The sequence below is a fragment of the Dendrobates tinctorius genome, unplaced genomic scaffold, assembly GCF_039654945.1.
Source record: "Dendrobates tinctorius isolate UK_male_01 unplaced genomic scaffold, ASM3965494v1 ptg000020l, whole genome shotgun sequence".
Classification (NCBI taxonomy): Eukaryota; Metazoa; Chordata; class Amphibia; order Anura; family Dendrobatidae; genus Dendrobates; species Dendrobates tinctorius.
Window position 1 is genome coordinate 12550150 of NW_027361688.1, and position 26087 is coordinate 12576236.

At 43.9% G+C, this 26087-nt stretch overlaps 1 protein-coding gene across 2 annotated transcripts in view; it reads left to right on the forward strand.

Moving 5' to 3' along the window:
• Window positions 1-20859, forward strand: part of SHISAL1 (shisa like 1) — a 121110-nt gene extending 100251 nt beyond the window's left edge. The window contains exons 4-5 of one of the 2 annotated variants that reach the window (XM_073567686.1): window positions 293-580; window positions 13800-20859. In XM_073567686.1, coding sequence (XP_073423787.1) covers window positions 293-580; window position 13800 — 289 coding nt within the window. In that variant the 3' untranslated portion in view covers window positions 13801-20859. Of the gene's footprint in view, window positions 1-292; window positions 585-13799 lie in introns of those variants that run through there. The other variant, XM_073567685.1, reaches the window with a different exon arrangement.
• The last annotated feature ends 5228 nt before the right edge of the window (window positions 20860-26087 follow it).

The window sequence follows — 26087 nt, forward strand, 5'->3', positions numbered from 1 at the left end:
CTATGCCATAATTGGAATTGATTGTATAGGGGACCGCTCGCTATAATTCCTTAAAGGGATTTTCTCATGAGGACAACCCCTTTAATTCTGCATCTAGCACCATGCATTATAGCAGAAGATGCCTGTAGAAACACACTAAGGGGCAGCATTTTAGAAGAAGACCATTTTTAGTAAAAGTGTGCAAACAGGAAGAATTCTGGCCGTGATTGGAGTATAATAATCTCTCTTTTAGCATTTTCAAAGTCTTAGTCACGTAATGAATTTTTACTTTTTTTTATCTATTTTTTCACAGTAACTACAGTGCACTGGTCGGAGTTTGGGTCTACGGATTTTTCGTGGTCATCCTGCTTATTCTAGATCTGGTATATTACTCAGCAATGAACTATGATATTTGTAAAATGTACCTTGCAAGGTGGGGGATCCAAGCGAAATGGATGAGGCAAGGACAGCGGCAATGTAATAAAGCAGCACCGGAGCCTTCCCAAGTACAGACTCAGTATCAGATGTCACATGCCGTACACACTTTAAAAGGGGATACTGTTAGTCCAACACTGATGTCCTTTCAGACTTCAACTGCCTGGTAAGACGACGGATATTCCTTCCTATTGCCAAATGTTTTTTTTTTTTTAGGGAAAATAAAATGGATGCTTTCTTCAAAAAAACAGCGCCACATTTGTCCTCAGGTTGTCTATGGTATTGCAACTCAGCACCATTCACTTCAATGAAACTGCAGCACATAGTTCATAGCTGCTCCCAGTCCTGAATTTGCTAGGACTTTCCAAACTTTTTCATACACAACTCTTATTATTGGGATGTTTCATGTGGCTTAGATCACTTCTAGTCTAAAGTGTCTACTTTGGGTGGGCATAAGAAGACCACAGCCTGTTGTAAGATAGTAACCTTAGACATTGACCAAGCCAACCTGCTGCACCTGCCATCGCTTACTGTGACTTACTTGGTAAAGTATGCTAAGAGACTGTTATTTTTGGTGTTGTGTCTCATCACTGATATGTAACCACCAAGCTCTGTGCTTTATGTATGATGTGTAACCACCAAGCTCTGTGCTTTATGTATGATGTGTAACCACCAAACTCTGTGCCTTATCTCTGATATATAACCGCAAAGCTCCATTCCTTATCTCTTAGGTATAACCATCAAGCTCTGTGGCTCAGTTATGATGTGTAACCGCCAAGTTCTTTGTCTCATCATTAATGTGTAACCATAAAGTTCTGCATCTCAGATGTGATAAGTTACCCTCAAACTCTATGCCTCAACTGTGATGTGTAGTCACCATGTTCCGAGCCTCATCTCTGATGTGTAATCATTAAGCTCTGTGCCTCAGTCAGAATGTGCAACCACCAAGCTCTGTGTCTCTAGTCTTGATATGTAACCACCAAGCTCTGTGCCTCATCTACAAAAAGTAACCACCAAGCGTTGTGTCTCAACTATGATGCATAACTAACAAGCTCTGAAGATTAGCTATTATGTGCAGTCAGCAAGCTTTGTGTCTCAACCTTAATGTATAACCATCAAGCTCTGTTTTAACAATTATGTGTAACCACAAAGCTGAGTGTCTCAGCTATGCTTAACACCCAAGCTCTGTGCCTCAGCTGTGTTGTGTGACTCCTAAGCTCTGTGTCTCAACAATAGTGTGTAACCTCAACTATTTTTGCCTCAACTATGATGTGTAACTACAAAGCTGTGTGCCTCATCTCTGATGTGTAACTACAAAGCTCTGTGCCTCATCTCTGATGTGTAACTACAAAGCTCTGTGCCTCATCTTTGATATATAGCCACTAAGTTCTTCATCCGAACTGTAAAGTGTAAGCACCAAGCTTTCTGTCTCATCGCTGATCTGTAGTCACAAAGTTCTGTTTCAACTGTGATGTATAACCATCAAGCTCTGTGCCTTATTGCTGATGTTTAACCACAAAACTGTTCCTCATCTCAGATATATAACCCCCAAGCTTTGTGCCTGAACTATGATGTATAACCACCAATATCTGTGTCTTATCTCTGATGTGTAGCCATCTCAGTCTAAGCAGTGATCTGTAACCCACACACAAGCTTTATGCCTCAATTATGATGTGTAACCACAATCTATGACCTGTAATCACCAAGCTCTGTGCCTCAGCTGTGATGTGCAACCGCCAAGCTTTGTGTCTCTGAGGGGAGACAGGGCCGTAGTCATGGCTGACAATGGCTGATTCATCACACCTTGATCTCCTGCCACAAGCACACAATGTCCCTTCTGTGGCATACCTTTTTGTTCGCTGTCTTGTCCATCAGGGTCCTCTCTAGTATGCTGAGGATTTTCTTCTTGAGGTTCCACATAAAGAGAGACAGAGTTAATTTTCAACTCAAAACAAACGACTTTACTTAGTTTTCTCAGCTCGTCCAGTCCACACTTAAGTACAGCACACAGTTCTTTGCAAAGCATAGCATTTTCTGTCCCTGTGCTGTCCCTCACTTCTTTACGAATATCGCAAGGTCGTACCGTCCTTTCCGGTACCGCAGCGTTCTGTCTGACCCGTCTGACTAACTTTAGGAGTTCTTGGTCCGTTTCACCCCAGACATTCAGGCGTCTTCCAATGTAGCTGACTGGCACCATCCTGGCGCCGCCCTGTATTCCTTCACCTTCCTGGTGAACCGTTACTCTTAGGCCCTGGACAGCTGTGCTTCTCACTTCAACATTGCGTTGCCAACTTCCCTATCCGGGCTCCCAGGCCCTACTAACTAAAAGTGCGGGAAACTCACTGACTTACCCACAGTTGCCCCTTCCTATGTTAACTATTTCCTATCCTATTCTATGTGTACTAATGTACTAATGTATCTCCCTCTAGTGGGCTAGCTTCATCACTACACTTTCCCTACATATAGTCACAAGTACATTGTATTATACATAACAGCATATATACAGTATATATATCAGACATATCACATGACATTAACATATATGGCAGCTTGAACCAAGTCTCTCAATATGAGGGCACTTTTGTAAAGTGTTAAATCTGTCTTGGCCATATGGTCACAAGGTAAAGGTGGGATATAGTCCCACAACTATATTCAGGGGAAAGTTCCCTGTACAGTTTCTGCTTAGAGTCTCTTTACATCAAGTATCTGGAAACAAGCTACTTCCATAGCTGCTCACCTGTGGATGGAAGTCTCCTGTTACACATTTGTCCCAGGTATTCCAGGCTTCGCTTCCTTCTTCTGGGTCCGCTGCCCTCTGTTGTGCTCCACATCCAGTGTGGCATGGATCAGTGAACTCATCTCCCTAGACCTATTTAAATCCCATTGGAACATACACCTGTGTCTTGGGATTGAGTCTCTAGACCTCTATGCTTTGTGTGCTCCATCCAGCTGTATTTTGATGTGCTTCCATCCATGCTGGGTCCCACTTCATCCATACTGCTGTACCTGAGGTCTCTGAGTGTGCCAAGTCTTCGCTGTCCACGTGCCTTACAGGTTGCTGCATCAATGACCGGACCTGAGGCTTAGAGGATCCATGTCAAGTGGTGAGCCTCACATCTCCCTCTCCACCCACCAATGTCAGATCTTCTCCCTATAAAGCCCAAGCAATACCTTAAGTTGAAAGTGTCCCTCTACAACCTCCAGGGCTATCCTCATTGCTCCTCTCCTCCAAGAGTATCCTGACTTCTTCTCCCACTGGGCTTCCAACCATGATCTGAGATCCAGTAGGAGGTTTCGGACCTCTGTCTACTACGTGGACCTGCTCTGGACAGGTGCTTATATTGGCAGCTGCATTGATGTTGCAAGTGGCTGAAGGTCACTGCCTACTTATATGTCTACTTTGGTTGGGCGTATGAAGAGGTGCCTTGTTTTAAGAGAGTGAAGCCATCCTGTTAAGCTTTCATCTGTCTACTATGATTTACTATGAAGGGGACCCAATATGTGAATGGCTTTGGGTCCGATGCTTATACCCAGCCTTCCCCACACCTTCATGCCTTATTGGCCCATGACCGTTAAAAGGGTTGTCCGGTTTCAGAAAATCCTTGTCTTGCAGCTGCCGTTTTAGCTCAGCGGTTCTTCCCAAGTTGACGGCACGAGTCGCTCAGAGCCACTGAACTCAGTTATGGGCTGCAGCGCTGTAGGCGTGAAGTCACCGCTGCAGCCAATACCTTATAAAAGGAGCATGAGCAGAGACTCAGTGCTGGACTCGGAGAGTTTTAGAAGAAGCTACAGCCGGGGGACAGAGGTTTTCCTTTAAGCAATGCTAATTCCATGGCCAAGCGTTGCAATGACGGCTCCGCTCAGATTTCTGTAGGTGAGTGGGTTTGACATCCCGTGAACCCAGCAGACAAGTTTTCGTGAAGCTTCTGACTTTTGGTAAATTTAGTACATTCGTAGAGACATTAATTGGACGCACTAAATTGACTTTCCCATCAAGCAATTTTCGCAGCGCTCAGTTCGGCATGAAAGAGCCAAACAGGCTACCACCAGGACAAGGGAGAAAAGAAAGCGGGATTGTTCATGTCTACATTCGGATTATACATAATGAAGCCTTTTGAACTTGAGTTGAATTGAAAAGAACATTTTGAATACGGAGCGGCCGCGTGCGGAGGAAACCAATGACGGGCTTTTGTGTTTCTTGTATTCTGCATTTTGCAGGGATAATAGCGGCACTCAAAGTACAACTCGGGGAATATGATGAGATTGCTGCCATTGCGGGCCAAGATCTGCTCTTGTTTATCCGTCTGTTTACAATATTTGCATTCAATAATTTAAATCCTTCACTAAAATAATCTTTTAATGGACCTTTAAAAAAAATTATCGGAGGAAAGGAATGGAAATAACTAATGTGAGATGCTGGATGAGCTTAAAGGGAATCTGAAGCTTAAAGGATCGTGTATGTATATTTTGACATAGAGGTAAATTATAATGTTAAAGAACCCAGTAGTCAACACTAGGGGGAGCTCATGAGCTTAATGCATACTGAAGATACATTGAAATGTATGGTAAAATAGTATACGCTTGGCTCCCCTAGTGGTGGCTCAGAGTGCTGAAGTTGAACATTTTTGCTCTAGGTTAATAAAGGGAATTTGGAACTCTGTATTAGAAAAAAAGGAAATCTGAGCAAACAGAATTGCAGGATCCTTGTCCAGAGGCACGGACCAGAGTCTTACGAATCTCCAATGGATCTCCTCTTACCTGTGGCACCCCCCCAATGCCCTTTGCTCACATGACATCAGGGGGAGGCTGAGTTATCTCTTCACATTAGTGTAATACATTCAGTCAGGATGAACTATCATAGCCAGTATAAAAGCAGAGGCAGGGAATGCAGCAGATGTTTTAGGGTGAATCTGGATAGTGAGATAACGTCACAACTTAGCAACAGAGAGAGAAATCCAAGTGCTGTAAAATTTATCTTATCTCTCCCCATCCTCCACAGCGAAAGGTTTTCATGTGTCAATCTCATCAATGTGGTTAATTGCTAAATCCATCTTATTTATGAACCAAATGAATAATTAGGTCAGCTGTCAATCAAAAATTAATGAATGGTCAATTAAATTGAGAATGTTTTTTACAGTGTTCTATATTCAGGTTTATTCAGTAGATGATGGAGCACAAGGGCAGCACGGTGGCTCAGTGGTTAGCTGAGTCCTGGGTTCGAGTCCCACCAAGGACAACATCTGCAAGGAGTTTGTATGTTCTCCCTGTGTTTGCGTGGGTTTCCTCCGGGCACTCCGGTTTCCTCCCACACTCCAAAAAACATACTGATAGGGAATTTAGATTGTGAGCCCCATCAGGGACAGTGATGAAAATATGTGCAAACTGTAAAGCGCTGCGGAATATGTTAGCGCTATATAAAAATAAAGTATTAATATATTGATATTAATGTACAAAGCATAATTCACAGCCTAGACAGAAATGCCCCCGATTCATCAAGATCGGCGATTTTTACTCCGGCCTTGAAGAGGGGATGTGTTGGAGTCAGATGCTAATGATTCATTAAGAGGAGCATCTGACGATTGGCGTGCACCTCCGTGCACCACTCCAGAAATCTTATTCCAGTCCCTATCTGGAGTGAGATTTCTGGCATAGAGAATGCCACATCTCGTCACGCCTCTCGCGCCATATCCTTACCCATTTTGGCAGAACTGGGAGAAAATGACTTTAAAATGCGAAAAAATTTTGCTTTACTCCACGTTGCGCCTCAAATGTGTGACTTTTTCAAAGCAATTTTTACACCAGAATTCTGGCAAAATTGATGAATCGGCCCCATAATGTGCAACATATAGGAAAGTGTGGCGCCCCTGAGGCTCAGTTGCCACAGAGGTACTGCACCTTCTCCTAAGGTGTACTGCCCCACCATCCGGGTAAGGTGGGAACTCCTTTCCACGCTCCAACACTCGCATCCCACACAACACAGTAGTTCAGCAAAGCCACATTGCGGCTCTTGCATAGAGTGTAGCAGAGCACCTTTGGTGATTCCCTGCTTGGAACACTAAACGTGCTGGGAGGTGGGTGGAGTTAGAATACATAAAAGAGCAGGGAGGTTTAGAATTAGAGGTCAGTCCAACAGGGCAGTCCGATAGGGCAGTCCGAGAGGTCAGTCCGTCAGGAGAGTCTGACAGGAGGTTGGAGAGAAGGAAGCCACTCGGAGAGGAATGGGGATCCCTGGAAGAAGGGATGGAGGAAGGAGTGCTGCAGCTGCCTCAGTGATCTGAGCCAGCTGGCACAGGAAAGGAAAGGAGGAAGAAGGACATTGAACTGTAACCTAAGCATCCATAGGAAAGAGAGATTAGTTCGGAACGAAGGAGTAAAAGAGAACAGAGAGGACGTGGGTTAGAGGAAGAACCCAGCCTAAAGGGTTCTAAGCGCAAGGCCGAGGCCCGGTCCCCGAGGTTGTATGGACACTTATGGTTCTGCAGCAGACACCGGTGGAGTAGTGGGCTGTAAATGCACTACTCCCATCTAAGACTTGGGGGCACAACAGCAACTTGGATAGTGAGCTGGGACTCATGAGAAGGGAGTCCCCGAAGCAGGCTACAGCTGTCTGCCGTACAAGTAGAGTTCTTGCGAACATCTGTCAGGAGGAACTCCAGTGTAACTCAGTACTAGGGGTACTTCACACTTAAAGGCGCTATAGAGGAGACGTTCAGAAAGGTACATGATGGCGGAGTGTTGGACGGGAGCCTTCCATCTTGCCTGGAGGTTGACTGAGTCTCTGACCCGGAGGACACGGCCCGGAGGCAGGCACCTGTGTATACTACAGACTGTGAGTAAAGCTTTGGAACTACAAGCCCCGGTGTCCTCCATTCATTATTGCGCCAACACACTCAGCACCGCTACATCTGGGTACCAGCTTCCACACCGCCTGCGCCTCTCCTCATCCATTACACCTACACTGCTCTGGGGCTACAGCTCCACCTGTGGGGAGCTTCACCATCTTGGCTGCACCACACCACCAGCCCCAGAGGATCTGTATGCAGCGTCGGCCTAACATCCTACTTGCCGAACACCACAGGTGGCGTCGCGAACTATTCATCTAAACTACATTACCAACCCCCCCATTGATTTGGGCACCCAGGGTCACGGTCCGGGCCACTGCCACTGTGACACATCCCACTGACACCGGCCCGGTACCGAGTACCCCACGGCCCTGGGAGGGCGACCCAAAAGCATCAACTATCCAAAATTACAAACCCTTCGGTTGGCCATATCCATGAGAGCATTGGTCGACAGATGACTTTCTCTCCCAAAACCACCATGCTCTGGAGCACTCAGCTCAGTAGAGCACTCATGTGTTTATGATGGGGAGAGGGGAGAAAGCATCTTATCTCCCAGAAAACAAAAGGATCAGATGTTGAACTTCCAACGTCCCGATCTTTCTTTCCGGCACTTCATCTTTTGGGGAAAGTTGGCAGGCCCACATACACATCAAATGGTCAGCCATTACAAAATGGAGTGGTAGGCTAAATTCACGACCACCGCCCCATTAATTCTGTCTGTGGTTGCCAGAAAGAGCCGAGCACAGCACTTGACAGCCCCATAGGGAATGAATGATGCGGTGATTGAGCATGCATACTAACAGAGATCAAAGTTCCCTGTTCTGTTGATTGATGCGGATCCCAGTAGTTGGACCCTCACAGATCAACAGGTCCTGTGGATAGGTGATAGCTTGTTTTCATCAGACAGCTCCTTTAAGATCAAGATGTGGATAGCGACAAATGAGGATCTTTAAAGTGAGGATGGTTTTATTAGGAACAGTGCTCAAAAAACTAGGGTTAGGAGAAGTGACTACCTGGAAACCTGAGGAAAAGGAAATTGTCTGTTGAGGTCTATGTGAGGTAACACAGTCCCAGGTGTGAACCTGTGAGCAGGATCCTGAGATAAAACTGTTGCACCATTAACATTTCATTGGTCTTCTTAAAAAGGAACCATTCAAAAGGGAACACCCCTGCTACATGCTATATTCTGAAGCCGTTCACAGACTAGAAGATGCCTTTAAGGACCATTTTACTACTATAACAAGTGTTACAGCTGTATAGGTCTTAGCACAACAATAAAAAAGATACCTGTCTTGTAGTAATCGTATGTGCCAGCGCTGAGAAATCAAGCTTTTGAATCCACATGCAAATTAGACTGAGAGTGCATTTGAGTGCTCTGAGTCAGTGACACGCCCCCAGTGAGTCTGTGACACGCCCCCAGTGAGTCAGTGACACGCCCCCAAGGTACTTCAAGGCAAATTTTCATGTGGCATCAAAGCTCGATTTCTCAGCACTGGCACATCCGATTACTATAAGACAGGTATCATTTTTATTGTTACACTAGGACCTATACAGCTGTATCACTAATTTTAGTAACAGAATTGTCCCAACAGGTTTCCTTTAAATAGTTTTCTTGGGTTTGCAATTCACTTGAATAATTTTCATCAGTTTTTAAATATACTTTGTGCTTACATTTTTCACAAGCAGAACTCTGCTTGCTGTCAATGAATGGTCAAATATTTTTTTTACATGGAGAGATGGAAACCATATCCAACATCGGTGCTGTTCCTTTTAACGTAGCCCTAAGTGTCCAAGGCCAAGGCCAAATGGGGTATTTGTTCCATTGAATTCTTCTGCTGTCATATGAGACAGATTGGTTGCTAAGAATACATTCACTTACAGCAATAGAAACAACAGAGTTGTTAGGTACCATGTGTGACTAGTAACCAGTCTGTGTTAGGCTCACTCCCTTCTGGTTTTTGTTGCTTTTGACTAATGAAATAAATTAGTCTGCAGTATTATGGTAGCTTGTAAAGAAACAGACAGATATCCCTTTAAATCCACTTAAGATTTACCAACTTAAAACAAGTCCTGCAGTCAGATACCCACCGATCAGACTTTTTTTTGTATGATATAGGGACAAAGATCTTGATTCCAGAGATACATCACTTAGTTTACTGTGTGCCACAGTTATGACAGAATCACAGATTTTTCTAATCTTATTTTTGGAATGTTGAGCCCTCGGGATGCTGACTCAGAATGTCGAGCCCTCAGAATACTGACTCGGAACATTGAGCTTTCAGAATGCTGATTCAGAATGTTGAACCCTCGGAATACTGACTCAGAATGTTGAGCACCCAGAATACTGACTCAGAATGTTGAGCACCCAGAATACAGACTCGGAATGTTGAGCCCTCAGAATACTGACTCAGAATGTTGAGCCCTCAGAATACTGACTCGGAATGTTGAGCCCTCGGAATACTGACTCGGAATGTTGAGCCCTCAGAATACTGACTCGAAATGTTGAGCCCTCAGAATACTGACTCGGGATGTTGAGCCCTCCGAATACTGACTGACTCCGAAAATTGTTTGGAATTTTGAGCCCTCAGAATGCTGACTCAGAATGTTGAGCCTTCAGAATACTGACTCGGAATGTTGAGCCCTCAGAATACTGACTTGGAATCTTGAGCCCTCAGAATACTGACTCAGAATGTTGAGCCCTCAGAATACTGACTTGGAATGTTGAGCCCTCAGAATACTGACTGACTCGGAATATTATTCGGCATGTTGAACCCTCAGAATGCTGACTCAGAATGTTGAGCCCTCAGAATACTGAGTCTGAATGTTGAGCCCCGCCCACACCACTGATTTTTACTTTTCTTTGCACACTGCATACTGACAGAAAGCTGATAATCAGTTTTGGGGGAGTGGTTGGACTAGGAGGCACAAGACACCTAGTCCTCTAATGATAATTTCCTGCTGTGAAAACACTGATTTTATTGAAACAGCAAAACACAGCCTAGTAAGTGACATATTGCTGGAATCAGTGCCTCTGCCCCTATATCATGCTGCTCCTAACTTACATAACAAAAAATGTCTTTTTTTAGCTCCTCTTAGCTGACTGTATCCAAGTTAACTTCGCAGAAAGAAAGAGTCTGTAGAAGTCAAAAAGTGCAAACATTTTTTGGAAACCTAATTACAAAAATAATTCTTAGCCCCAAATACATGTATTTAGCAAAAAAAAAAAAATAATAATAATAATAGCTCCATTAATCACCTATCTGCCCTCAGCTACATCCTTAATAGGCTATATCACAACAATGCTTATAATAGGACGGGCATGTTTTGGGTTGGCGGGTGGCTGCCGAGGGTATGTAAAATTCCCTGGCTCTCTGCCATTTGCAAGTTCTTGGGAGATGAAGAGCGAGCTAATAGATTTTGGTGAATAATGGATTATATGCACGGACCTGCCTAAAGAAATCTTCAAGGGAGGAAACCTATTTGATCTGCAATAATTAAGCTGGCACAGAAGTCGAGGGAGGAATTATCTAGGGCATGTTTTATTCTATTTTTTTTTTAAGCAAATTTTTTTTTATTTTTTTTTTTTATATAGACTATAGAAATGCCGAAGAAAGGGTTAGCTTCAATTTTGTACGGATTGTATGTGACTATACGACTAAAAATGACCCTCCTTCCCCCTGACACAGCGCCACTCTTGTGGATATCTATAGTATTGCAATCTATTGAGTTGGGGTGCTAGATATGGAGAAAAGAGGAAACCAAAAAAAAACAGACTCCAGAATGTGAAAAAATGTACCGTATCATACAGGCTTGGCATGTGCAAAAATATGTGAGACTTTGCAATTGATCCATTTTTATATTATCTTTTTCTTTTTTTTTGCTTGTGCTGTCAGAAGTTAACCAACTACTGTTATATATTTCCAACAGCACTCCATGTGGCTAGGAGTGGTACTGCAAGTGAATAATCTTTGTCAATTATTGAGGGTTCCTGGGACCAATTAGTTAAGGAGTTTACGATCTCAGATAGACTGGCCCAGATCAAACTTATTGAGTGTAAGTCATTAATATACATTTTAGAGAATTTTCTTTTAAAAAAAGCGGTACAAGCCCCAATGGAGAAGGCATCCAAAAGTAAAAGCACCTGTTAAGGCTCACCAGGTGAGGTGAATCGTCTACGGCTTAGGTCTGGGTGGGCACACAGACCTCGGGCGTTGATGCAGCAAGCAGGAAGGCACGAGGGCAGCGAGGACTTGGCAACACAGAAATCTCAGCAGCAGGACGGATGAAGTGGAACCCAACAGGGATGAATACAAGCACGAAACACAAAAGCCTACAAACATAGGACTAGAGTCTCAGTCCCAAGACACAGGTATGTGTCTAAATGGGCTATAAATAGATGATGGCACTGATCCGGTCATTGCAATATACAAAACCCGATGTGGAGCACAACAGAGGGTTACGGACCCAGGGGAAGGAAGCGGAACCCAGGATTCCTGGTACAGATGTGTAACAACACCCCACTAAACCAAATAAACGACATCAGTCGCTGTTTCAGTCATTACACAAAGTAAAAACAGTGACATCTGATAGGGATAAGAGGCCACAAATAAATATTAACATTAATGCCTTTTGGTATTATATAAGAATTTATGAATATTTTTTTTTTTAGTACTAGTAGGAATTCTGATATTTATGTGTTCCACATTCTGAACCCGCTTGGCATAAAACAGAATACTAAATGCCTTCGGAGAGAAGAGGCAACGGCTTTTAACTCACATAAATGTAAATAATAAAAAAAAAAGAACAATAGAAAAATATTTCACCATCGGAGGACAGAACATTTACAGAAATCCTCTTCACTTGTAGCTCAGTTAGGTCACGACAGAACTAATGGAAGCTAATGTAGAAGAGACCGGGGGATCGAGAGGTTTTCATGGTTGTTGGATATTGTTTTATTACCAAACAAAGGCAATGCATCCTGAAAAGCAATACAAAAACATATCTTCACCGTCTAAACATAACGAAGTATTAAAAATATTCAACTTTTTTTTATATACAACACGGTGTAGCAAGGGCATACTAGAAATGATGGGGACCTATAGCGCAAGTCCTAATGGGGCTCTGAACACCCAACGAAAAAAATATTTGTCGGGGTCACAGAGCAGCATATAGCGCAACTCATCAGTCCTTATAACGTGATTTTGATCCTATTGGTGCACCTTAGTGTTCCCACACACTAAGACACCCCTTTCATGGCACCCATAAAGTATGATGCCAACAAAATTGCCCCCAAAACAGTGAATTTCTAAATAGTCCTCTCCACCAGCACAGTATGATGACCCTACAGTAACCCCCAACAAAATATAATACCCCACCGTGCCACCAACACTGTATCATGCCCCCACAGTGACCCTGACAAAGTATGATGGCCAATAGAGTCCCCCCTGCACAGAAGCATGGCACCAACACAGTCCTCCCACACAATATGAGGACCCCATAAAATATGATTGCCCACACACGGCCCTCCACACAGTATAATTGCCCTCCATACAGTTTAATGGCCATCCAAACAGTATAATGGCCCCCCACCTAGCCCTCCAAACAGTAGATTGCCCCACACATAGCCCTCCAAACAGTATAATATACTCCAGATAGCCCTCCAACCAGTATAACGGTCTCCATATAACCCTCCAAAAAGTATTATGCCCCCCACATAGCCCTCCAAACAGTAAAATGTCCCACACATAGCCCTCGAAATAGTATAATGACCACCCACATAGCCCTCCAAACAGTATAATGGCCCCCACATAGCCCTCCAAACAGCATAATGGCGGTAAAAACAGTACAATGACCCCCACATAGCCCTCCAAACAGTATAATGATCACCCACATAGCTCTCCAAACAGTATAATGCCCCCCACATAGCCCTCCAAACAGTATAATGGCCCACAGATAGCCCTTCAAACAGTACAATGACCCCCACATAGCCCTCCAAACAATATAATGTACTTGAGATAGCCCTCCAAACAGTATAATGGTCCCCATATAGCCCTCCAAACAGCATAATGGATCCATACACAGCCCTCCATGCAGTATACGTGTTCTGCATACAGGATAAAGCGGTCACAAAATCTTTTTGTATGGACCTACATTATTGTGAAAACACTACTGGTGACCAAAGACTTTACCACAGTTGGACTACAACAAGCTACCACGTATATATCTCAGCTTCCTAGGCTTTCGCTGGTAATGGGGGATATTGGAATTATGAGAATGTCCATCAACATTTTTTTGGTTTCGTTCGTCAGTAGACCTGAACTGGTTGTGATGTGTAATGAGTCTCTTGTCACTAAGTTTTGGGAAGTGTGTTCATTTATGATCTGTAAATCCATGTCTTAATGTATTGGACATTCTTGGAATTCCATGCTTTCTTTCTCCATAATTGGTCGGTTAACCGGTCAATTGTTCCTCCTAACACTGTACGTTGGTAGACCGTAATCGGTAATCTTCGAGCCTCTAATGACTTTTTGATTTCTCTTCCAGAATAACTCTAGTGCCTAAAGATGGGAGAAGATTATCACCCAGGTGAAAGCCTGAGTCTAAAATGCCAATCGAAATGGAAGGAGGAATGGAGGAGAACGACACTTACGGAATTTTTACAACAAAAAAAAAGGGGTTGGCAGAAAAGACTCTCACAGTCATCGGGATGTTCTTTCTAACTGTTTGTAAGCAATATTTTTATCTCTAGCGTGAGAAAATTATTTTTTAAATGGACTGTCAACGAGAAGTAGATGGACTATGTAGCTTTGCCCTCAAGGTCAAATGATGGGGCGCCATTCAATAAAGCAATGGCAGGCGGGTGATTAGTCTGCCTTACGTGTTCATATGTTGTCAAGTACTTAGTCTAAGTGTCAGGCTAAAAAGTATGAGCTGGCCACAGTTCACTACCAAAAAGAGTAAGGCAACATGAAGAACCACCAGGAGTAAATTATAAGGGTTTTACGAAGCACATAAGACCACTTATCGTAACCTTATAATCTACTGTTCCAAACCACAGGTCACCCATAAAGTCATCACGTCAAGCCGCGAAGACCCAATAATATTTATGGGTGGTTCTTTGTAGATTGACCTCAGTTGTGTATTTTGACTCGTTAACTCTAGATGAACTCCTGCAGGAGGAATTCTTTTTCCACTTTCGTTACATATGACAATAAATACTATCAGGACTGAATATTAATGGACTGTCTGACTTCTAATTACTGGACATGGTTTAGAGCACAATGAGTGAACAGGTTGTTGTGTTCTTCTGGGGCTGTTTACCTACAATCAGGGCTTGAAAGGGCCAATAGATTCCTCTACCACGTAAGAAGCCACCATTATTATAAATTGTACCTAGAAGTAGGAAACCTCCCCTTTTACACACTTTGCTTTAGGACCCAGGAGCTTCCGGTTGACCCCAGGCTCCTTCAGTGAGGCAAACATACAGGCTAGTAATGAAGACAATATATACCGCTCTAAAGTGCAAATGTTAGTGCAAATATGCATAAAACCAACAATGTGGTCCATATAAGTAAATACATGCAGCAAGAGTCCAAGAAGGCTGTGTACCAAAACAGGGATATAAAATGCGGAGCGTGAGATAATCCAGAGTAATATATTAAAGACCTGAAATGTTACCTGATACTTTGTGGTGCCACCCACCCCTACGCGTGTTTCGGCACCGTGCCATTTTCGGGCTTTAAATATGACAGCGGTCCTATCTGAATAGTTGTTAGAAAAAATACCAATGCTGCATGTGATTGGTGCAGTTTGAAGGTTTTTGAGGCCACCAGAGATGTTTCCTTTAAAGTTGATATTTCGGGTTTAGTCCAACAATGCCAATAGTTTTTTCAAAGCACAGTATCCATATGACTATTGTCAAACTACAGTACAAGTATCTTTCTAGTGCCTTTGTAACTTTTTTTCATCTCCTTCTGCCCCTCTGAATAGGCGGTCTTATTTTTATGTGCAAAATCTAAATTTCCCAGCAGCACCCTGCCTCAGTTTAGTGCTGCAGGCCCCTTCTTCAGCTCTCCTTTGTGATTCCTGAAGCATGAGCAATGAATGTAGTGACAGTGACCCACTATTTGACCAATATTCATTGTCATTTACAATCTTCGCTTTTCATAGGTAGTTTATGGGGCTTAGCATAGAATCGCTGAGCTGCGCTATAACAACAGCTGTTAGTGGAATGAGGAACCCATGGTAGTTTTTATGTTTTATTAGATAGAGTTATAGGTGCATCTGTTTTTCATGAATTAGACAGGGTCATTAGATGCAGATGATATTGGTAGGAAATACACAGTCCCCTCAAAGGAGAAAAAACGTATATTGATGATCTCGAAAACATCTGGGAGGTATTTGGTGGGAACTTCCCACTAGTTAACTATAGGAGATAGGGACCCTGTTGATGACACTTTGGTTGAGGGTCAAATCGTCTAGGGCTGTGGCCATTGGTCAATACATGTATTTGGTTTTAATTGTTCACGAAAATTTTTCACGATTGTCCAATTTGCCATTTCTTTCTGTTCAATTATTGGGAAGAGGGGGAAACCATTCATCATAAGAACTCAAAATACTGCAAAATATTTTTAAAAAAAAAGTTTCAAAAATCGTATTAAAATTGAGATTTAGGATCTAATTGGTTAAAGCGGGATCCCCACTCTTTTATCCGTTTTCACAAGTTTTTTTTGAAAATATCTCCAGATGTTATTTTAATTCGGAAACAACCGTGAAGACATTATTCCAAGTCTTCTTGTAACCACTTACAAACACGAAACATGCTTGGAAAATAACCCTTATGTTTTATTATGTTTCGGTGCCGGAAAATACCGGATAATTTTAACAAGTCTCCATCGGCTTCAGCAAAATTTCTCATAAACAGAGAAGTACATTGGGCTGACAAGTGGATGACAAAAAGTGAAATATCAGAGAATGGACATAAAATAGGATCAAATGAATATTTATGACACGTTAAAACCGTTGCACATTCTTCCAATTAGCAGTAATAGTTATATTATTTTATTGTTTGTTTTTTTTTAAAGGGTTTGTCCATTTTGGAGAATTTGAGTTTTTTTTCGAAAAGTCTCTGGCTTTGAGACCTCTAGTGAACAGCTGTGATCTGCAGGGAAAGTCAACCACAGCTATTCCGTTTTCCTGCACTGCCTCCGCAGGAGAAATGAAGCATTACAAGTTAATTAAATTAATATCTTTATACACATTTTAATAAAATCTCTACGTGTGCAATAAAAAATAATTGGAATATATATATTATTAATGAATAACAAGAGTATTTTTTTCTATAAATTAGAATTAACCATAAATGTCACCTATAGGACCCACATCTGTTTAAAAATAGAGGGCCCAACTCACACCTCCAGGAATAGAGTGTGGTGGTTTAAACCTATTCACGCCTCATTTCACTACCCCCTAAAAGTTCAATAGGATGCCGGGGCCCCTCCGAGTGTCATTCTTTAGAAAATTCATAGTTTTGGTGGAGCTATGCCAATTCTTCTTGAAGTATGGGAGGACCGGGATGTCTCCTCCTTGTCTCGGAGCCGGTTAGAGGTTCCGGGAAAGTTGGCACTGGACCAATATGATAACATAGCAGCATCTTCCTTGGCATGGGTGTACATATATTAGAGGCAGACCATGCGGCTGCTATGGGGCCCTTGGAGGCAGCAGATAGGGAACCAACTTGGTTTTGTTGTTGGGTAATGAGAACCTCTACAAGTCTCTCTTCTCTCGGAACTGGGTCAAGGAAGGGTAAAAATATCTAGTTCTTCTGCCTTGGTTAGCCATTCTCTACTATGAGGACCCTTTTTCCTCTAAGCCATTCATAGTCCTATGTTTTTAAAGTTTCCCCTGTTGACATTCGTTGTCCTTGAAACCCGAATAGCAAACGTCCTTCCATCCAAAAATGACTGATGAAGAAAGAACACAATTAAGAAGAAGGAATTTATCAATGTCATTTTTTTCCCCTTTCGGCTAAAAATTGGAGTTCAAAACAGCTTACCTACGATTTAAGAAACACGACCATTGCCTGCTACGTGTGATTAACAGGCGCCACTTTAAAGGAGAGAGAATTTCTTTTATTCTACATCCAGCATTACAGCATGTGTTCAGCAACGACAGAACCCAGAGCCAGGAAAATGAATTTCCAGAAACTTGGGATTTTAGCAATATTTATACATTTTTATTGGTTAGAAGTTGATCTGTGAGTAATAGGTCAATGCCACATAGCGGGGGAGATGGCTCGTTAGGAAATAGGATACACGTAGCTGTCAGTATGGGCATACAGAACATGGTGCCTGATCCTACAGGACAAGGGTCTTAGAAGGGGAAAAAACAAACAGCAGCCCCCCCAAAGATAAAGCATGGGGTCTACGTTCCTGTCCCCTGTCCCTATGTGAATGGAGCAGTAGTGCTTATACGTTACCAATGATCCATCTAAAGGAGCGGTGGTCAAGCATGCCCCAAATCATTCCCGTAGACCCCTAGAAGTGAATGAAATCCTGGTCAGGTCACACATGCGCACTGCCACTCCATTCACATTGGACATTGCGATGGTCGGGGTTTCAATCGGACCCCCCATTAATTGCACATTAATTACCTAACTTACGGATAATAAATGTTGCTTGTATTTGCTTGAAGATGAGAATAGCCCTCTAAGAGCATTTATGCAAAAAAAAACCCACATAGATTGTAAAAAAAGAAATATAATTACCAGAAATCTCCTCCCTTTATTTCTTCTCCTTTCAGCATACTCCTTTTTATATTGAAATCAAAACTGTAAAAAATGTATAAAGAATTCCTTGATATGTATCCAGAGAAATCAGCTATTTCATCCCTCTTACTTCTAACAATGCTGACTCTGGCTGTAAGACAACTTTCTGCAGCAGAAGCTCTCTCACACTGGTCTGGATGTAAGGCAACTTGCTGCAGCAGCTCTCCCCTAGTGCTCTGGCTGTAAGACAACTTGCTGCAGCAGAAGCTCTCCCCCACTGCACTGGCTGTAAGGCAACTTGTTGCAGCAGAGGCTCCCCCCCCCACTGCACTGGCTGTAAGGCAACTTGTTGCAGCAGAGGCTCCCCCCCCCACTGCACTGGCTGTAAGGCAACTTGTCGCAGCAGAGGTTCCCCCCCCCCACTGCACTGGCTGTAAGTGCAGCAGAGGCTTCCCTCCCACTGCACAGGCTGTAAGTGCAGCAGAGGCTTCCCCCCCCCCCACTGCACTGGCTGTAAGTGCAGCAGAGGCTTCCCTCCCACTGCACAGGCTGTAAGTGCAGCAGAGGCTTCCCCCCCCCCACTGCACTGGCTGTAAGGCAACTTGTCGCAGCAGAGGCTCCCCCCCCCACTGCACTGGCTGTAAGGCAACTTGTCGCAGCAGAGGTTCCCCCCCACTGCACTGGCTGTAAGTGCAGCAGAGGCTTCCCTTCCACTGCACAGGCTGTAAGTGCAGCAGAGGCTCCCCCCCCCACTGCACTGGCTGTAAGACAACTTGTCGCAGCAGAGGTTCCCCCCCCCACTGCACTGGCTGTAAGTGCAGCAGAGGCTTCCCCCCCCACTGCACTGGCTGTAAGGCAACTTGTCGCAGCAGAGGTTCCCCCCCCCCACTGCACTGGCTGTAAGTGCAGCAGAGGCTTCCCCCCACTGCACAGGCTGTAAGTGCAGCAGAGGCTCCCCCCCCACTGCACTGGCTGTAAGGCAACTTGTCGCAGCAGAGTCCCCCCCCCACTGGCTGTAAAGCAACTTACTGAAGCAGAAGTACTTCCCCAACTGCTCTGTATGTAATATGAGGCTAGGAATGTCCCTCTCTGAAGATTCCACTGAATCAGCAAAAAAAATAAAAATAGTTAGGAAAGGTAGTCAAATAGAGGTTCGTCTTTTTTCCTCTTCTGCCAAGTTGACCCCAGTGCATGGAAAGATGGGGGACATATCAGGGAATATCCAGCAGCGTAATGTTATGGTGCCATCTCTTTCAAACAATCCCATTTTTACAAAAGGAGTAAACCATTAAAAATATCTAAAGGGACGTTTTCTGGTAGGACTGTCATTTGGGGTCCAAATTTTGGGTTAAAATGACATATGGGTAAGGTCCGTGAAGTAACTATACTGGCTGCAAGGGTTGTAATGACACCGAGAACCTGGAGCCTAAGGGAGCCCCAAAGGTCCTTTTTCCCTATATTAGACCATTATTATAAAAAAAAACGTAATTATCGGGGCCTACAAGTTTCAATTTATAACATTGAGAAAGGAAGCTCCTGGGTGCCATCTTCTTGTTCTGTGGAGTAAATCTTCTTATTTACAGAGCGATCATACAATAAATGTCTCATTAAACCGGCAAACTCGTCCAATCCTTCCTGCCAGGTTGTGGGATTATCTATCAGGATTTTACAGATTTGCATAAATATTTCAACAATTACATTTATGTATATTCCGCTTCAGACGGCTCAGATGTGTTGTTTCCTTCATGGTGGGATACGGAGAGATTAGGAATAGGGTTCCTCTTGGTCCGATTGACAGAATTTACAGTTTTCCTTCAGACCCATTGATTTCAATAAGACCTGTAATACCTAAGATCCCCTGTGGGGGCACTGCAGACAAATTGAGCACTTATTGTTGGTTCTTCCTCAGACAATCTTCCTGATCATTGAAGATCCTATGATCAGCTATTTGTTTGGATCGATTCTAATAAAAAAAAAGAGTTTGTCCAAATTGAACAGACCCTTTAAGGGAGCTATACTGATAATCATATTTATGGCAGGGAATAGCTAGATAAGTAATTTCCTTAAATTTTATATGAAGAATTTATGGATATTTTTTTTAAAGCAGCTCTGTGGGTGCTGGTTCTGATTAAGGAGATCCAGGTGAAGCAGTGTGCCATGGGAAAGGTATGCAAATTAGTTCTCTACTAGGAAGAAAACTGTCTCTCTAGTGCTACCTATTGGAAAGTAGATGGAACTAGAGACTTTTTTTACTTCTAAAATGGAAATAATTTGCATATTTTTAAGGGGCTTCTAGTCTTTAAAAGGATTTTCAAGGCCATCAATGTATGAATTATTTGGGTTTAACCCCGAGGACCCCCTTCTATAAGCAGCATGGCTCGCTAAGAAAAATGCATATGACTGTATCTGTACCTCATCCAAGTGAGGATAGCTAGGCCATCATGTTCTTTCTGTTAATGTGCTTAATAAATGCCCCCTTTGAGTTCATAGGTGGAAGTTCAGTCCAATTCACAAAGTAGCCATTTACAGCCAATGTTCACCTTCTACTGCCATGTCGTTTTACAATCGAACATTCTGTGCTAATACATTTCTTGATCTATCCTTATAGCGGTCAGAGCTCCAAATCTCCTGTATAGATATAGAGTTAAATAATACAATTTCAGCCACCACTAGAGGGAGCTCACTGCATACTGATAATACATTGAACTCAGTAGTAAAACTGTATGCGGTGGACTCCCTCTAGTGGTGAACGCAGGAAAGTAGAATTTTATCATATAACTCTGTGTCTTCCATTGAACTGAGATTGTAAAAAAAAAAAAAAAAATGAGAAAAATTTTACATCCTGAAGCCGACCCTAAACTTATGTCCTCTGTAACTCTAAACTAATGTGATTCTTATGAAGACAAGTTAATCAGTACTGAGCTGTGTTCTGTACTCTGTGTGTCAGGGATCTTTCCCGCTGGGAATAGTGAGCTATATATGAGCAGTTTTATGCTTTTTATTGTAAATGTGTATTGTAACAAAATGTATGTTTTTTTTTGGATTATTATTATTATTACTATCTATCAGCAAATGAATCTTAGAAAGTGGAAACAATTGGTCCGTGTTTTTATTTCGCATTTCACACTACATCTGTGTGTGTTATAGATCTGACATTGTGTAGTGACGTACCATATTGGGACAATGTAAAAAAGTAAACAAAATATATATCTCTATATATAAAAATGAATGTATGTATGTGTGTATCAATAGATAAGCAGCGGGCTAGTATCAAATAGCAAATAAAGATAAAACTAATCTACTTTATTTCAAATATTAAAAAGGAGATAACCTAGTAAAAGTGCACATAACATAAAAGACAAACAAACGTATACAGACTATCAAAATTCACTTTCCAGATAGTCAAATATGGACCCAAAGGAACTATTACTCATGTATCATTTATGATATGAGAGCGTCTATCAAATATACAATCGTCCCTTTTAAAGTATGCTTTCACAAATCAGCAAACCTTTGGAGCCATATATATCCACCCTCATAATCATAGGAGTGAATATTACGATGTCTATGGTCATGCAAATAAAGTCCGTGGAGCCTCATTTTAGAGTCTCAAACATGGAACTAGCCAGATCTTCCTCCAGGGAAGGACCAGCCAAGGAGTGGCTCCTTTCGGAAACCACCATTACCACCATATTAAGTGGCCCTTTAAGTCAATATCCAGCTCTTTACGAGTTTACAGATATGACAAGGGAAAGACCAAGTGCTCTGGTTCTGACCCAAGTCCCCTCTTAAAGGGAACCTCGGTATGGAAGTGAGGGAAAAATCACTGTACGCTTTGGTACTGACCCCAGGCTTCTCTTAAAGGGATCTCCGGTATGGAAGTTAGGGCAAATCCCTCAGTGCTCTGATTCTCACCCCAGGCTTCTATTAAAGGGATCACTGGTAAGGAAGTCAGGACAAATCCAGTCAGTGCTCTGGTTCTGACCCCAGGCCTCTCTTAAAGGGATCCCAGTATGGAAGTTAGGACCGTTCCACTCAGAGCTCTGGTTCTGACCCCAGGCTGGGGGGAGTAGTCCGGTGGCTCTGGCTGACGGGATGATGTGGGATATTAGGGGTAGTAGTCCGGTGGTTCTGGCTGACGGGATGATGTGGGATATTAGGGGTAGTAGTCCGGTGGCTCTGGCTGACGGGATGATGTGGGATATTAGGGGTAGTAGTCCGGTGGCTCTGGCTGATGGGGTGATGTGGAATATTAGGGGTAGTAGTCCGGTGGCTCTGGCTGACGGGATGATGTGGGATATTAGGGGTAGTAGTCCGGTGGCTCTGGCTGACGGGATGATGTGGGATATTAGGGGTAGTAGTCCGGTGGCTCTGGCTGACGGGATGATGTGGGATATTAGGGGTAGTAGTCCGGTGGCTCTGGCTGACGGGATGATGTGGGATATTAGGGGTAGTAGTCCGGTGGCTCTGGCTGACGGGATGATGTGGGATATTAGGGGGAGTAGTCTGGTAGCTCTGGCTGACGGGATGATGTGGGATATTAGGGGTAGTAGTCCAGTGGCTCTGGCTGATGGGATGATGTGGGATATTAGGGGTAGTAGTCCGGTGGCTCTGGCTGACGGGATGATGTGGGATATTAGGGGTAGTAGTCCGGTGGCTCTAGCTGACGGGATGATGTGGGATATTAGGGGTAGTAGTCCGGTGGCTCTGGCTGATGGGATGATGTGGGATATTAGGGGTAGTAGTCCGGTGGCTCTGGCTGACGGGATGATGTGGGATATTAGGGGTAGTAGTCCGGTGGCTCTGGCTGACGGGATGATGTGGGATATTAGGGGTAGTAGTCCGGTGGCTCTGGCTGACGGGATGATGTGGGATATTAGGGGTAGTAGTCCGGTGGCTCTGGCTGACGGGATGATGTGGGATATTAGGGGTAGTAGTCCGGCGGCTCTGGCTGACGGGATGATGTGGGATATTAGGGGTAGTAGTCCGGCGGCTCTGGCTGACGGGATGATGTGGGATATTAGGGGTAGTAGTCCGGCGGCTCTGGCTGACGGGATGATGTGGGATATTAGGGGTAGTAGTCCGGCGGCTCTGGCTGACGGGATGATGTGGGATATTAGGGGTAGTAGTCCGGTGGCTCTGGCTGACGGGATGATGTGGGATATTAGGGGTAGTAGTCCGGTGGCTCTGGCTGACGGGATGATGTGGGATATTAGGGGTAGTAGTCCGGTGGCTCTGGCTGACGGGATGATGTGGGATATTAGGGGTAGTAGTCCGGTGGCTCTGGCTGACGGGATGATGTGGGATATAGGGGGTAGTAGTCCGTTAGCTCTGGCTGATGGGATGATGTGGGATATTAGGGGTAGTAGTCCGTTAGCTCTGGCTGATGGGATGATGTGGAATATTAGGGGTAGTAGTCCGGTGGCTCTGGCTGATGGGATGATGTGGGATATAGGGGGTAGTAGTCCGTTAGCTCTGGCTGATGGGATGATGTGGGATATTAGGGGTAGTAGTCCGTTAGCTCTGGCTGACGGGATGATGTGGGATATTAGGGGTAGTAGTCCGGTGGCTCTGGCTGATGGGATGATGTGGGATATTAGGGGTAGTAGTCCGTTAGCTCTGGCTGATGGGATGATGTGGGATATTAGTGGTAGTAGTCTGGTGGCTCTGGCTGATGGGATGATGTGGGATATTAGAGGTAGTAGTCCGGTGGCTCTGGCTGATGGGATGATGTGGGATATTAGGGGTAGTAGTCCAGTGGCTCTGGCTGACGGGATGATGTGGGATATTAGGGGTAGTAGTCCGGTGGCGCTGGCTGATGGGATGATGTGGGATATTAGGGGTAGTAGTCCGGTGGCTCTGGCTGATGGGATGATGTGGGATATTAGGGGTAGTAGTCCGGTGGCTCTGGCTGATGGGGTGATGTGGGATGTGGGATATTAGGGGTAGTAGTCCGGTGGCTCTGGCTGACGGGATGATGTGGGATATTAGGGGTAGTAGTCCGGTGGCGCTGGCTGATGGGATGATGTGGGATATTAGGGGTAGTAGTCCGGTGGCTCTGGCTGATGGGATGATGTGGGATATTAGGGGTAGTAGTCCGGTGACTCTGGGTGACGGGATGATGTGGGATATTAGGGGTAGTAGTACGGTGGCGCTGGCTGATGGGATGATGTGGGATATTATAGTGAATGTGGCTATGCAGAGTGGGTGGGGCTCTACACTTAGCTTTATATATATAGATATAATCATTATAATTTGTTATAACTAACCGTAGTTCGTTACTATGCCTGGGCAGCGCCGGGCTCTTCAGCTAGTATATTATAAAGTGTAAAAAAAAAAATTTTTTTAAATCCCTAAATAAAGAAAAAAAAAGAAATAAATATTTTTCCAATAAATACATTAATTTATGTAAATAAAAAAACAGTAAAAGTACAATTTGGTATTGCCGCATCCGTAACAACCCGCTCTATAGAACTGTCCCACCGGTTAACCCCTTCAGTGAACACCGTAAAAAAGATTAAAAAAAGAGGCAAAAAACAATGCTTTACCATCATACCGCTGAACAAAAAGTGCAATAAAACGCGATCAAAAGACGGATGTAAATAAAAATGCTATCAATGAAAACGTCATTTTGTCCCGCTAAAAAAAGAGCTGTCATACAGCTCCATCAGTGGAAAAATAAAAAAGTTATAGCTCTCAGAATACAGTGATGCAAAAATAATTATTTTTTCTATAAAATAGTTTTTATCGTGTAAAAGCTCCAAAACATAAAAAAAGATATACCGATATCTCGTTGCCGAGATTTCAATCTCGTCCCCCGAGTTCTCGGGACGAGATCTGAACCTGCACATGTGCAGTCCCCGGACCGGCGGCCATCTTCCCGGCGTCCATGCTCTCGGAGGCCACCGCAACATGACGGCGGCCAGCAAGGGATGTGCGGGGGCCTCCGGGCTTGGAGGAAATGCCGGCGGAGCCGCCGCCCCTGCACCGGAGCACAGAGAGCCGCTACCCTCTACTTGTTCCTGCCTTGCTGCTGTAATGCTCTGAATTTCCCCATGGTGGGACGATTAAAGGATTATCTCTTATCTTACCCTTGCACCGGAGCACAGCCCGCTGCCACCACCGCACTACAGAGCCCCACGGCACCTGCACCAGCCTCGGAGGTAGGAACATTGCGACCATAAGACACACCCCCCACTTTCCCCAAAAATTTTGGGGGAAAAAAGTGCATCTTATGGTCCGAAAAATATGGTGAATGAAAACCTCAAAAAGAGGAAAAAATCCTCCAAAAAATTCAGATACCAACCAGACAGGCCTAAATGCATCTGCACTAATCCAGGGTGCAGCGGACCCAAGTAAAATGGCAGCTGCACAGGTGCGATAATACCAAATGAGACAGCCAGCCTACAATCAAGGATTGGCCGTGTGGTACACCAGTGCAGAAGAAATAATCCGCATGTGGCAGTGTTCACACAGGGAATGCAGAGCTTCTGCTTCACAGCCTCTTAGTAACACCATATAGGGGGGCTGCCCAGTGCCAACTAGAATGAATCCCGTGTGAACAGAGGCCACAGGTTTGCAGAACCATTTGGGCCCAACTGCACCCTGAAAGAAATATAAAAAGTGCACAAAAAACATATCAATATATGTAAGGTGTTGGTTGATATTAAGGCCTTAATACGGAAGCTGACAAACTGCGTCAAAGTTCCTTACACTTGCCAGTCCTACTCTAACATGAAAACCTCAAAAAGAGGAAAAAATCCTCCAAAAAATTCAGATACAAACCAGACAGACCTAAATGCATCTGCACTAATCCAGGGTGCAGCGGACCCAAGTAAAATGGCAGCTGCACAGGTGCATAAATACCAAATGAAACAGCCAGCCTACAATCAGGGATTGGCCGTGTGGTACACCAGTGCAGATATAAATGAGGTATCGCTGTCATCGTACTGACCAGAAGAATAAAGCTGCCTTATCAATTTTACCACACGCGGAACGGTATAAAAAAACAAAAACAGAAAGCAATTCCTGAATTACTGGTTTTTGTTCATTCTGTCTCCCAAAAA